Genomic DNA, 14,051 nt, shown 5'->3' with positions numbered 1-14,051 from the left:
TAGGTAAAACGCTGCTGTTCTTGTGTGCCTTGAAGCCAGCACAAAACTGTTCAGTACAGCTGTGTCTGGAATCAGAGGTAAGGCCAAGAAGATGAGAGAGGCTTTGAGGCAGGACCCAAGAGCTATCTGATAGAAAAGTCAATGGAATTCCCTCTGGTTCTGCCTCACGAGAGTGCCAAAGCAGAGGGAAGGGATGGCATATGACAGAGTCACCACGTGAAAGCAAGGCGTGAACTAAAATAGAATTTATTGTTCATGTGAAAAAATATGTAAATTTATTTCAAAATCCATCCCTCTGCTTTTATTGAAGAACTATAATACTTACAGATGTTACTCTGGTTTATATATGGCTTCTCTTCTTGGATAGCCAGAAATCACTATTTATAAAGCATTCTATGAGATATATATTCTGCACTGTAGTTTAAGATGGAGCCATTAAGGCCCTCTCCATCTCCACCCAGGCTGGCTTCTGAGGGGTCTAGGGGTGATAACTCAGCAAATAGACTGGATGTTGTAGAGATCTTAAGAAATTAAGTGTCTGGAGTTGTTTAAGGGTTGGTTAAGGGAGGTGTTTGGCACTTGTTTAGTGCCTCCGATACCATAGACCTTATTTGATTTGCCTCTTGACCCTCTTATGTAAATTTCAGTGCACTTGGACCGTGTCACCCCAGAATCTTTCTTCAATCACCTACAACTTCATTCTTATCAGGCCTTTCCCTAAACCTTCATTCTCCTTGAAGGGAACCCTTCAACTCTGAGCATACCTATTGCACTTTTTAGCTTGAAAGTACTTTGTGCTTATATATTTTTTAATATCCTGTGTCCACTGGAGAGTGTAGAAAATAGAGTCAATTGTGGTAGACCATTATATATGCCTGTAATGTTCATTTAATCCAGTGTTTGCCCTTTAAGAAGTACTGTCTTAAGTTCATTAGAATCTTTTTATTTTGGATTTTAATTTTTTTTTAATTATACCTTTTTAAGGGCTTGGTTAACAAATTTATAATTTTCTAAGATGAAGTTAAAATTACTTTAAATTCATTTTTATCCAGCTCTTTTAGACTTTGATTTAGTTGGTGGAAGTGGGGTGAGTTGAGGGAAGTAGGAGAGCAGGATAGATACATGTACAAATTATATTTCAGACAGAAATTAAACAACAAGAGAATTACTAAAAGAATGCTCTGCGTATTCAAAGAAGAGGGAGATTCCGTGTGGTTGGATTTAAGGAAGAAAATCTAAACTATTTGATCTTGGTCTTGAAGAAAGTGTAGGATTTTTTTAAAAAATCAGTTTTATTGGGATATAGTCACATACCATACAATCATCCACAGTACATAATCAGTTGTTCACAGTATCATCATATAGTTGTGCATTAACCACCACAATCAGTCCTTGAACACATTCATTACTCAAAAATAAATAAATACATAAATAAAAATAAAAGTAAAAAAGAACACCCAAAGCCTCCCACACCCCCCATCCTCCCCTATTATTCATTTACTTTTTGTCTTCATTTTTCTACTCATCTGTCCATACACTGGATAAACATAGTGTGAGCCACAAGGTTTTCACAATTACACGGTCACACCATGTAAGCTATATGGTTATACCGTCATCTTCAAGAATCAAGGCTACTGGATTGCAGTTCAACAGTTTCTGGTATTTCCTTCTAGCTATTCTAATACACTAAAGACTAAAAAGGGATATCTATGTAATGCACAACAATAACCTCCAGAATGATATCTTAACTCCATTAAAAATCTCCCAGCCACTGAAACTTTATTTTGTTTCATTTCTCTACCCCCTTTTGGGGTAGAGAATCCCACGATACCAGGTCCAGGCTCATCCTTGGGAGTCATATCCCACATCACCAGGGATCTTTACACCCCTGGGAGTCATGTCCCACATAAGGGGAAGTGCAGTGAGTCCACCTGCCAAGGTGGCTTAGAAAGAGAGAGAGCCCACATCTGAGCAACAAAAGAGGTTCTCTGGGGGTGACGGTTAGGCACAATTATAATTACGCTTAACCTCTCCTTTGCAGGAATATGTTTCATAAGGGCAAGCCCCAAGATCGAGGGCTAGGCCTACTAAATTGGTAGTCCCCAATGCTTGCAAGAATATAAGGAATTCCCTCGCTGGGTAGGTTTAATATATCCACATTTTTTTCCCCAGTCCCTCAAGAGGACTTTACAAATACTTTTTTATTTTCTGCCCAAATTACTCTGGAATGTATCAGGGCTTCACACTAACCTGTATAAACCAACCAGATCTCACTCCCTGTTCAATGTTCTGTGTAGTTATGGTGGTTGAATAAACTGATCATATAAGTGAAATTATATAGCATGCTACAGAAAATATGGATTTTATACCAAATAAACATCTCTTTCTTTGGTCTCACACAGAAGTTGAAATTTTAAAATACAGTCAATATCAACCTTTACCCTTTGGTCTGATTTATCTTAGTCCTAACCAAGACCATTTTGTTCATATCTCTACTTGAAGTCTTATCTCTTTTTCAGCTTCTTTAACATTTGCTGTATGGGGTAATGCTGACATTCATAGCTCTTGAACTCTGGCTCGTTGTCTCAGGTGTCACACAGATACCTAAATTTCCGGGGACTGACCAGGTTATCCAGAAAGAGCTCAGCATCTCAGAATTTAGAGATAACCATTACAATTCAGGAATAGATGTAACTGCTGTAAGAGCTTATAATCTAGGAACCTTTACCATAAGCCTCCCCCTGATAACCTGTGCTCTCAGATTCAATTCTTAGAGTTTGCACATTATAGTTAGTCCATATTAATGAGGCATTATAATGTTTGTCTTTTCTTTTCTGGTTTATTTCACTCAACATACTGTCCTCAAGGTCCGTTCAACTAGTTGCAAACCTCACAACTTCATTCTTCTTGTGGCTGCTCAATATTCCATTGTATGGATACACCACTGTTTGCCATTCCATTAATCAGCTGATGTACCCTTAGGCCACCTCCATTCATTGCAAATCGTGAATACTGCTGCCATAAACACCAGTGTGCAAATGTCCACTCATGACCCTGCTCTCAGTTCTTCCAAGTATATACCCAGTGACAAGGTTGCAGGACCATATGGCAACATTATACTTAGCTTCCTGTGGAACCACCATACTGCCCTCCAGATGGGCTACACCATTCTGCTTCCCCAACAACAGTGATTAGGTATATCCGTCTCTCCACATTTTCTCCAGCATTTGTATCCCTCTGCTTATTTTTCAAACAGTTTTATTCACACACCATACATTCTATCCTAAGAAACAATCAGTGGTTCCCAGTGTAATCACATAGTTATGCATTCACCACCACAATCGACATTAGGGCATTTCCATTTCTTCCGCAAAGAAAGAGGAAGAGGAGAAAAAAGAAAAAAGAAAAAAACAAGTCAAAGAAAAAAAATGAATAAAAAATAAAAGAAAAAATAAAATACGATAAAAAGGTCAAGTACCACCACCACCAATAATCCCATATCCCTCCCTTATTTCCCCCTCTTATAGACATTTAGCTTTGGTATATTGCCTTTGTTAATGGAAGCATCTTACAATGTTACTGTTAACTATAGACTCTAGTTTGCATTGATTGTACTTTTTCCCCAGTACCATCCCATTTTCAACACCTTGCAAAGTTGACATTCATTTGTTCTTCCTCATGTAAAAACATTCTTATAATTGTACATTTAATCACCATCATTGACCACTCTAGGTTTCACTAATTTATACTGTCCCAGACTTTACCTTCTATCTTTCCTTCTGGTGTCATACATGCCCCTACTCTTCCTCTTTCAACCGTTCTCAGACTCATCTTTGTTCAGTGTACTTACAATATTGTGCTACCATCACAAAGTATTTTGTTATCCATTTCTGGATCTATACAGTCAGTCCTGTTGAACATTCTATACTCCTTCAGCATCAAATACCCGATCTCTACCCTTTTTCTATTTTTTGATCACCTGTGTTCTCAGCTTTACCTCTCAAAGTTTGCTCATTAGTGTTAGTCGTATTAGTGAGACCATACAGTATTTATTCTTTTGTTTCTGGCTAATTTCGCTCAACATAACATCTGCAAGATTCATCCACATTGTTATATGCTCCATGACTTTATTCTGTCTTACAGCTGTGTAATATTCCATCCTATGTACATACCACAGTTTGTTTATCCACTCATCCATTGATGGGCATTTTGACTATTTCCATCTCTTGTCAATTATGAATAATCCCACAATAAACATTGGTTTACAAATGTCCATTTGTGTCCTAGCTTTCAATGCCTCCAAGTATATACCTAGTAATGGGATTGCTGGATCATATGGCAATTCTACATTTGGCTTTCTGAGGAACTGCCACACTGCCTTCCAGAGCAGTTCCACCATTCTGCATTCCTGCCAACAGTGAATAAGTGTGCCTCTTTCTCCACATCCTCTTTAGAACTTGTAATTTTCTGTTTTTTTTTTTTTTTTATAGTGGCCATTCTAGTAGGTGTGAGATGTGAGATGATATCTCATTGTGGTTTTGATTTGCATTTCTCTAATAGTCAGTGAAGTTAGCATCTTTTCATATTTTTTTGAGCCATTTGTATTTTCTCTTCAGAAAAGTGTCCATGTCTTTTGCCCATTTTTTTTTTTTTTTAACTGGGTTGTTCGTTTTTTTGTTGTTGAGTTGTAGGATCCCTTTATGTATTCTGGATATACAGTTCTCCAAACACCATTTATTGAAGAGGCTGCTCTGTCCCAGTTGCTTTGGCTTGACTGCCTTATCAAAGATCAATTGTCCGTAGATGCGAGAGTCTATTTCTGAACACTCAGTTCGATTCCATTGGTCGGTGTATCTATCCTTTTCTGTGTACAAGTCTTTGGTGGCCTTGGTTAAATTTATTGCTAAATATTTTATTCTTTTTGTTGCTATTCTAAATAGAATTTTTTCTTGATTTCCTCCTCACATTGCTCAGTACCAGTGTATAGAAACACTACTGATTTTTGTGGGTTGATCTTGTACCCTGCCACTTTGCTGTATTCATTTATTAGCTCTAGTAACTTTGCTGTAGATTTTTCAGGATTTTCTACATATAGGTTCATGTCTTCTGCAAACAGTGAAATTTTATTTCTTCCTCTCCAATTTGGATGCCTTTGATTTCTTTTTCTTACCCAATTGCTCTAGCTAGAACTTCCAGCACAATGTTGAATAACAGTGGTGACAGTGGACATCCTTGTCTTGTTCCTGATCTTAGAGGGAAAGCTTTCAGTCTTTCCCCATTGAGTATGATGTTAGCTGTGGGTTTTTCATAGATTGCCTTTATCATATTGAGGAAGGTCCCTTCCATTCCTATCCTTTTAAGTGTTTTCATCGAGAAAGGAGTTGAATTTGGTCAAATGCCTTTTCTGCATCAATTGAGATGATCATGTGGTTTTTCCACTTTGATTTATTGATGTGGTGTATTACATTAATTGATTTTCTTGTGTTGAAATAGCCTTGCATACCTGGACTGAATCCCGCTTGGGGTCCCAGCCCCCTTTGCGGGGAAACTTACAGTTCTTTGCTGCGATCTCAGCTGTTCCACCTGTTCCAGACTGGTGCATAATGTGGGTCCGGTCACAGAAGTCCCCAAACAGTTGTTTCAGACAGTTCCTGGCTATTTAACAGCTTCTCTAAAGGAGTAACTAAATTTCACTCTTTTCTACACCACCATCTTGCCCTGCCCCCTTGAAAGTGTAGGATTTCAAAAGGGAGACACTCAGGGGCATAATGGTGACTGTGTTTGGGTAATTAATAGTAGCTGACATAACAGACAAATGCCCGAATTTCAACAACCTTGCTTTCACGAAGTCGGATATGGGTCAGGTAGCCCTCCATCCTGTGGCTATGCCAGCTGGAACACGTGGCCTCCATGGTGGCAGTGGCAGGGGCGAGAGAGCGGTGGAGGAGGAACAGCAGCTCTGAACTCCTTCTCTCTGTGTTCACCTTTCATTGGCTGATGTGAAGCAGGTGGCTTCAAAGCAAGTGTGCGAGAGGCTGGGAAATGAATTGCTTGAGGCCTACTGAAATCTTTGAACACCTACTTCAACAGGAGTTTGTTTTTGGACAGGGGTGCAGTATGATTGGGGGTGTCTTAGGAAGGGGCAGGTGACCTTCTGTTAATAGAATATTTTTCTACATCAAGGCCTGTGTCTCCTGTTGCCTGGATTATTGTAAGGAGCCACTAAACTAACTTCCATGTTGACTCTAGTCTCTTTCTTGTGTATATATTTTTATTGCTGTCAGGACCGTTTATGAACCCACTGTTTGTATGTACCTGCATGGTAAATAGGGTAACAATATAACTTATCACCTGTACTGAGATGCTATTGAAAGTGAAAGAGATGCTCCAAATAATTATGCTCGGACAAGAGGTGTAAACTGGCATTCTCTCTGTCAAGCTGGCATTTAGGGTAACCCTTATAGGAGGCTACAATTGTGCTCTATTAACAGTCAGGCTACTCAAAGCCAAAAAGCCCCTGTCTGGCTTCAAGATCATCCATGATATAGTATGGATGATATATAGTAGAACTCACCTATCCAGTACTATTTCCTCCTTCCACCCTTGATTCAAGTTTTTAGTCAAATATCGGCTCTGTATAGAGGTGTCTCTCCACCGCAGCTAACCTAGGACTTTTCCACCCTTTCCCTTTGTATCTCCATATTCTGCTTTTTTTTCTCCATTTATATTGCTTCCTGGCATTATTTGATGTATTCATTTAGAAAGAACTATCTGTATCCCCACTAGAATGTAACTTCCATGAGGGCAGGGACTCCGTCCTGTCATGGGCTGCACACTCAGTGTCTTGAAGAGAGCCGGGCATATGGCAGGTGCTCAGTAAATTGTTGTTAAATAAGAGCATGGGTGTACTTTCTATTTCAGTTGGGCCAAGTCCCTTCCCATTCACCCCAACATCACCTCATGGAACTGCTGTTCTTATGTAGCCCTCACTCTGTTGTTCATGATGATCTTTCTAAGACAGAAACTTGCAAGAGCTGTCTCTTCCCCAGAGCTTAGATTCAGACCCCCTTGGAGAGGATGTGAGGCCCACCTGCTGGCAAAGAAGTTTGCTGAGATGTAGCAAGCCTGAGGTGGGAGGAGAGAAATTGCTGGCTTGGATGCTGGAAAATCAGACAAGGAAGATGCCACTTGTGGAAACTTGCTGGAAAGCCACCCACAGTGGTGCCAGGGAAATTTGCTGGAGTGTGTCTGCCACTGGGTCAGCCACTCACCCCCAGCCAGGAAGGTGCCTATGGGCAAGGATGCTGATCAGTGGCAGGTACACCATAAAGCAAGCAAGAAAAAAAGCACTGAAACCAGGAATAAAGGCCTCTTCCTATTACAGTGTCCCTGTAGTATCCTTTATAGTATTATGCTTGTTGGCAAAGGAGAAATGTTTATAGGGGCTAATCAGGTATCACAAAGGAGGACAAAAAGAAGAGGCAATAAATTGATAACTGGCAAAAGGTACAGCTCATAGTATTTATTTTGTAGATCAAAGAATCATTCTCAACAGTGCTTCCCTCTTCTTGTAGAGTATATTTTTTAATATTTTTTGGATAATGTGTGCTTTACTTTAGACTAGACACTGTAAAGTTTAGTTGAGTGAATGAATTTTAGCATCAAGGTAAACAGTTTTCGTATTTTTCACACAGGATAAATCAGCCAGCAAAGATAAACCCAAGGCGCCAGTAAGAATCTTGCCACAGTTGTCTACGGTAATTTATCTGTACCCTCTCATTCAGTTTTTGCTCTTTTAAAAATGTTGCTAGTTCTCAAACTTAGAAATAAGTTACTGAACTTTTGATGTTGAATTCTGTGCTCCATTTGATTCTTTTCTGATGGAGAAATTCTATGAGGTGCATATCTTAGGAAAAATAAATGGTCTTGATGAACTAACGTAAGTTATAATATCTTAGCATGTACAGAATATTTGAGTATGCTGGATAAAATAATCACCAAGATGGACTAGCAGAAAAATATCACAGTGGGATTCAGGAAGTGAGAGCTCAGATTACAGCATTGTCACTAACTGCCTTGGGACCTTAGATGAGTCACTCACCTTTCTGAGTCTCAGTATCTAAATTTGAAAATAAGAGTTGATTTGATGATCTCAGGACAGAGATCTCTTGCAGCCCTGAAATGCTGTGCTGTAGAAGATTTCTCAGATCTTGGCATTTTAAAGACTTTTTCATTCTTATGACTATAAATGATCATTGTCCTGAGGAAGAGGCAATTAACAGACATTTTTATTTGATAATGTGTTGGGCAATATCAATTTTAGTGTAATAAATTTTACCATCTAATGATTATGTTGCACTTGATGGCATTCAGTTGTACTCTTGTGATTCCTGGAAGATGAGTTTTAGTCAGGATTCAATATAAGCATGTTTTGTTCTGAAAGATACTTTAAAAACCCAGAATGACCTGAAACTACCAAACTCCAACCCAGCAGTCTGGACTCCTGAAGACAATTATATAATAATGTAGATTACAAGGGGTGACAGTGTGATTGTGAAGACCTTGTGGATCACACCCCCTTTATCTAGTGTATGGATGAGTAGAAAAATGGGGATAAAAACTAAAGGACAAATGGGGTGGGATGGGGGGATGATTTGGGTGTTCTTTTTTCACTTTTATTTTTTGTTCTTGTTCTGGTTCTTTCTGATGTAAGGAAAATGTTCAAAGATAGATTGTGGTGATGAACGCATAGCTATGTTATCATACTGTGGACAGTGGATTGTAAACCATGGATGATTGTATGGTGTGTGAATGTATTTCAATAAAACTGAATTTAATAAAAAAAAAGAAAAAGAAAAAGAAAAGGGGGAAAAATAAAACACGGTGCTGTATAACACAGTGGATCTTCTGGATGATGACTGTGATTAACAGTACAAATATAAAAGTTCTCTCATGAACCAGAACAATTGTATGTCACTTTTACAAGGAGTTAATAATAGAGTAGTATATGGGGGAAAATGCACCTATTGCAAATGATGGACTATACTTAACAGTAACATTTTAATATTCTTTTGTTAACAGTAACAAATGGACAACATCAATGGTAGAAGTCAGTAATGGGGGTATAAGGGTATGGGATATTTTTGATTGGTTCTTTTCTTTCTTTTTTCTTTTTGAGTAATGTAAATGTTCTAAAATTGATTATGATGATGAACCATTGATTGTATACTTTGGATGGATTGTATGATATGCAAATGTATCTCAATAAAATTACTTAAAAAAAAAAAAACCCAGAATGAGCAGTAAAATTGGGTTTGTATTTCTTTATACAGAGAAAATTCCTGGTGATTAAAAATGAGGGACATTTTTCACTTAGAAAACGTGAATGAAAATTCTTAGGTGAATGATCTTGAATATTTCAAAATTCATGTTTTAACTGGAAACCTATTTGCATTGGTCATGCCAAGATTATCATACTGAGTTCTATAGAGTAGAACCATAATGTTTTCCCTAGTTCTGCAAAATCTGTCATAAGTTTTCTAGTTTAAAAGGCAAATCTTGAAATGGAATAGACATTTTATTTCCTCTTTAAAAATGTAGCAAATTTTAAAACTGGGAAAAAGTAAAATTTGCCTTTTTTTTTAGCATCTTACTAGTATACAAATTTAAAAATATCAGTTTAATTTCTATTACTGAATAAATATTCAGTGACTGAGATGAATAAAAATCATTTTTAGTCATTGAAACATCTGATTTTATGTTGCTATTTGGCTTTATCTTGCAATTTTTCTTCAGTGTACTTTGAGTTTTATGTCTTTTAGGGAAATCATATTTTAACAAATTTTTAAAACATGACCCCGTGATTTTTAAAAAAGCTATTTGCATCTGAGTATCAAAGTTGTACTTGGATAAAGTTTTCCAGTGGTGGTTAAGATCTAGAGTGATTTTCATCACAGAACTTTGTGCTTCTAGAGCTGACTCTCACAGTAGAAATGAAGGGTGACATGGCACTGGGGGTTCCCAGCGACTGTGAGCAGGTGACTTGATTCTCACCCTTCTGCACCCTCACTTATAGCGTTCCCACAAATCTTATATCCTTTGTGCAGCAGGATGAGAGTGCAAGAATGGAAGGGCAGATGGAAGGATGGAAGAGCACTGACTTTAAAGTTGGTTAACTTGTCTGAGAGTAGCATTTTTCTATCAGACCCCAGCTCCTGTTGCTTGAGATTGTTCTGAAGGATGTTAACTCCCACCTATTTCTGGCTGCTAACGTGTATGTGCAGAGTGGGCTGCCCCTAGAGTGGTGAGTTGTGGAAATGGAGAAACCCCAGGTAGAAAGCAGAAGACATGTGCTTGAGGTAAAACGCTGCTGTTCTTGTGTGCCTTGAAGCCAGCAGAAAACTGTTCAGTACAGCTGTGTCTGGAATCAGAGGTAAGGCCAAGAAGATGAGAGAGGCTTTGAGGCAGGACCCAAGAGCTGTCTGATAGAAAAGTCAATGGAATTCCCTCTGGTTCTGCCTCACAAGAGTGCCAAAGCAGAGGGAAGGGATGGCATATGACAGAGTCATCACATGAGAGGAAGACACAGACTAAAATGTAATTATCAGTGTTTTAAAAAACGTAGATTCTAATTTAAGTTTTATATGACTGCGTTTATTAAAGAATTGTAGGCTGTAGCAACAGTAGGCCTTTGTTCTGGAATTGCAGTAATTGACACAAGCAAATTAGTAGTTGTCTTTTTAGGAGATATGGGTGCTTTGCTGTCTGCCACGGTCCCCACTGCAGTCTACTGATTCCAGCCCTGATGCTGGGTGCCAGCGCCAGTCATCACCAGCCTTCCTCCCTCGTTTATGTTACCATCCTGGATTGTGTAAGTGTAAGAATTTGGAACTCCTGCCTTAAACCATGGTATGAATTTGTGAGTTGGCAGGACAATCTAGGGCAGCTTAAAGCCATGAGAACAGGAAGACCTTTTGGAGCTGGAATGCAGAGGGAACTCATTAGCATTGGAGACCAACAGAGGGTGCCTCTCATTAAAATGGAAGGCTTAAAAAACATTTGCCGTATTTGGGGATGACTGGACTCTCTGGAATGAGCACCCCAGTTTTAGGTAACAGATCCACACATCAAATCAGCGGCACAGCCTTTGGTAATATCTGCCATATGTCACCTACCACAGCCATTCACAGGCTTGAATAAGATCTGCTGTTGAGTGTTTATGCCTTCCTTCAAGATGGCTTGATCTGTTATGAGAAAGCATCTACATTTATAAATACATATGTATTTCATGAAAAAAATCTTTTTCTTCTGTTATGTCCTATTAATGCTATTTAAATTTCATGTTTTAGGTGAGCACAAAGCCTCAGTGGCAGCAAGCAGCGCCATCATTCCACCTGAGTGTAAAGCAGGATGTTGATGTTCCAGAACAGTTTAGTGTTAAAAATGAACAGTCATATGGTAAGAACTTCAATATTCTAAGTTAAAATTTAAGGAAATTTTCTGGATAATAATATCATACAACATTTAGTTTATGGAATAATAGAATTGCAATACCTAAATGCCATATAAAGTAGAAAAGTTTCTCCCAAATGTTTTCACTCCAAAAATAATTGATTCCGGTTCATAGTTATTTCAGGCTGTTGTAAATGCTATAAAAGCTGATATTTTAGGAATTGATGTTTATAATAAAACTTTGATTTGCATTGAAGTCAGAAATTTCAAATCTCTGCATCAAAGACAACGAAAATTTTTTCCTAAGAGAGATTTTTTTTTTTGTTAGAAAAATTAACTCCAAATTGGTCATTTTGGTGTCTTTTATTTTACTGACTCCTATTTAATATAGTCCTCATTAAATTGATTCCATTTTCAATTAACATTTTTCATGGTGCTTTAAATTTTCTGAAATAGTTTTGTATTCTGTTTATATCACAATTTTAGTCTTGTTCATTTTAAGAAGATGCTATGTAAAACTATAATAGAAAATTTTGAGTTTATTGGCATATTAATCAAAACATAAATTAATTGCATATTCTTGAAATAGAGTCTTCTATTATGATGGCATAGAGCTGGAATAGTTTAACTGCCCAATAGTAAAAGAAAATAAACTATGCTGTGGTTTCTTGAGATTTTAAAGATTGTAATTCTTTCTTTAAAAGGTGCTTTAGTATTTTATTCTAAGCACTTAAATATTTTAGCTTATTTTTTTTAAATAACTAACTGTTCTTTCTTATTCAAGCTGAATACATGGAACTCTTTGGGAAAAAAGGCAGATTGCTAGACCAAGTTGATGACAGTAGTCCTGGACCATCTACTTCCAAATCAAAGGCCAAATCTCCACATAAAGAACGAGAAAACTTTAGAAGTACTCTTGTTAATGTCATTATGTAAGTTCCATAACTTAACCAGTATGTATTAGCCTAGTTAAAGCCCTTGAGAACTTTGTATCTAAAAATACAGGAATTCCATGCATCTGTAAGGCCTCAAAGCATTGTTGAAATGAGGTCAGAGTATAAATAAAGAATGAAAGAAAGATTGAGTTTAATCCTGTTAAGTGTGTCCCACTTCTAAATATCATAGACTACAAAGGTACCATGTTAATTCTTGATGTTTCCTGAGAGAGCAGAACTTCTGAGAGTTCTGGTTATAGCCATGTAGTCATGGTGGCTGATGGAAGGTCTGGGACAGTTTTGTGTTTTTGTTGTTGTTGCTGCTGTTGTTTTTGTTTTTTGTTGTTGTTGTTTATTTGTGGTTTTTTTTTTTTTTTTTTGGCTCGTCCGCTCTGATGTGGCGACATCCGTGGAGCTGTGGGTTTCCTTGGGTAGGAAAGGAATTGGGGTGAAGTGATCACCAGTGTGAGCAGGGCCTGTGCTTCCCTTGGTCTGAGTTTTATGACACTTTGTGGGGAGCACTAGTTCCTCTTTGCCTTGTTTCCTCACAAGTTTGTGCTAGTTGCTTAGTACCCTCTTTTATTTAACTGTGACGTTTAGCGCTCAAACTGCTGTGTGTGGAATGAATAGAATTTCATGATATATTATGGTAGCTCACCACAGAGCCCTGATTTCCTGTCCCTGTATGGCTTTTTACTGGCTGGATGGCCATCTTGAAAGGGCAGTGGGAACTGCGTGCTTACAAAGGGCAAGGGAGGTGTTTGTGGGAGTCCTATGCAGTGGATTGAGGGTACGTGCTTCTACTAGAGTGCTTTTGAGTTTGTTTTTGTCAGGTTCCTAAAGAATATTAACAGCTTAGCTCCTTTATTACTGATTTCTTGACTTAAGCACTCTTGGATCACACAGGCAGTATAAAATCAACCCGTGGGAGGGCAGGCTTCAGGTTACAAATTCTTAGAAGAAACTTTCCTAACCTGAGTCCTGCCTAGGACAGATAAGCTTTCTTGGGTTCCAGCTTTTTGCAGGGGTGTTGGTTTGAATTTTCCCATTTACTCAGGCTTAAGATAATTATCTCCTGCATGTGGTCGTTAAAATCTAAGATCCTGCCCCTCTGATGCAGCCAGAGCGTCAGTTCTTTGTGATCACTCTGTCTTGCCATTTTTTTTTTCCTCCCTCCTGGGTATTCCCTTTCCTTCTTGTGAGCTCAGCTAGGCTTTGTGATTTGTTATCCAGAATTTGTAGAATTGTACTAGTAGGTTTTTCAGGTTGTCTTTACTGCTGTGTTATATGAAACCAAAGTCTAGTTTTGACTGTTTTATGGCTTTTTTTTTTCTGTTGTGCCTTTTATAAACAGGATATAGATAAACTTATTGAAATTCAGTCTTGGAGCGCATTTAATGCCATTTATATTTATAGGTATTGTTTATATATGTAGGCTTTATTTCTACAAACTTTTGTGTTTGTTCTCCATGTATTGCCTTTGCTTATTTTTTCTCTTTTCCTGCTTTCTATTGAACTGAATCTTCTCTATTTCATCTGTATATCTACTGGTTTAAAAGCTATCAAATATACTTCTACTCTTTAAGTGTTTATCCTAACATTTAAAACTATATAATTTTGGAACTGTAACCCCTAACATCCTTTGAAATTGTTCTATAACTACTC

At 37.9% G+C, this 14,051-nt stretch overlaps 1 protein-coding gene across 5 annotated transcripts in view; it reads left to right on the top strand.

The window, feature by feature from the left end:
- DNAH7 (dynein axonemal heavy chain 7) overlaps positions 1-14,051 on the top strand; it is a 371,530-nt gene that overhangs the window by 10,653 nt on the left and 346,826 nt on the right. For 4 of the 5 annotated variants that reach the window (XR_005218999.1, XM_037850667.1, XM_037850666.1 and 1 more), the window contains exons 3-5: positions 7,695-7,757; positions 11,349-11,457; positions 12,236-12,383. Coding sequence is in view for 4 of the 5 variants with exons in the window: in XM_037850667.1 (XP_037706595.1) it covers positions 7,695-7,757; positions 11,349-11,457; positions 12,236-12,383 (320 nt within the window). In the remaining variant the exon portion in view is untranslated. The remainder of the gene's footprint in view (positions 1-7,694; positions 7,758-11,348; positions 11,458-12,235; positions 12,384-14,051) is intronic. The other variant, XM_037850664.1, reaches the window with a different exon arrangement.

This window comes from Choloepus didactylus, chromosome 9 (genome assembly GCF_015220235.1).
Source record: "Choloepus didactylus isolate mChoDid1 chromosome 9, mChoDid1.pri, whole genome shotgun sequence".
In the NCBI taxonomy this organism is placed as follows: domain Eukaryota; kingdom Metazoa; phylum Chordata; class Mammalia; order Pilosa; family Megalonychidae; genus Choloepus; species Choloepus didactylus.
This window is presented reverse-complemented; position numbering and strand designations above follow the sequence as displayed.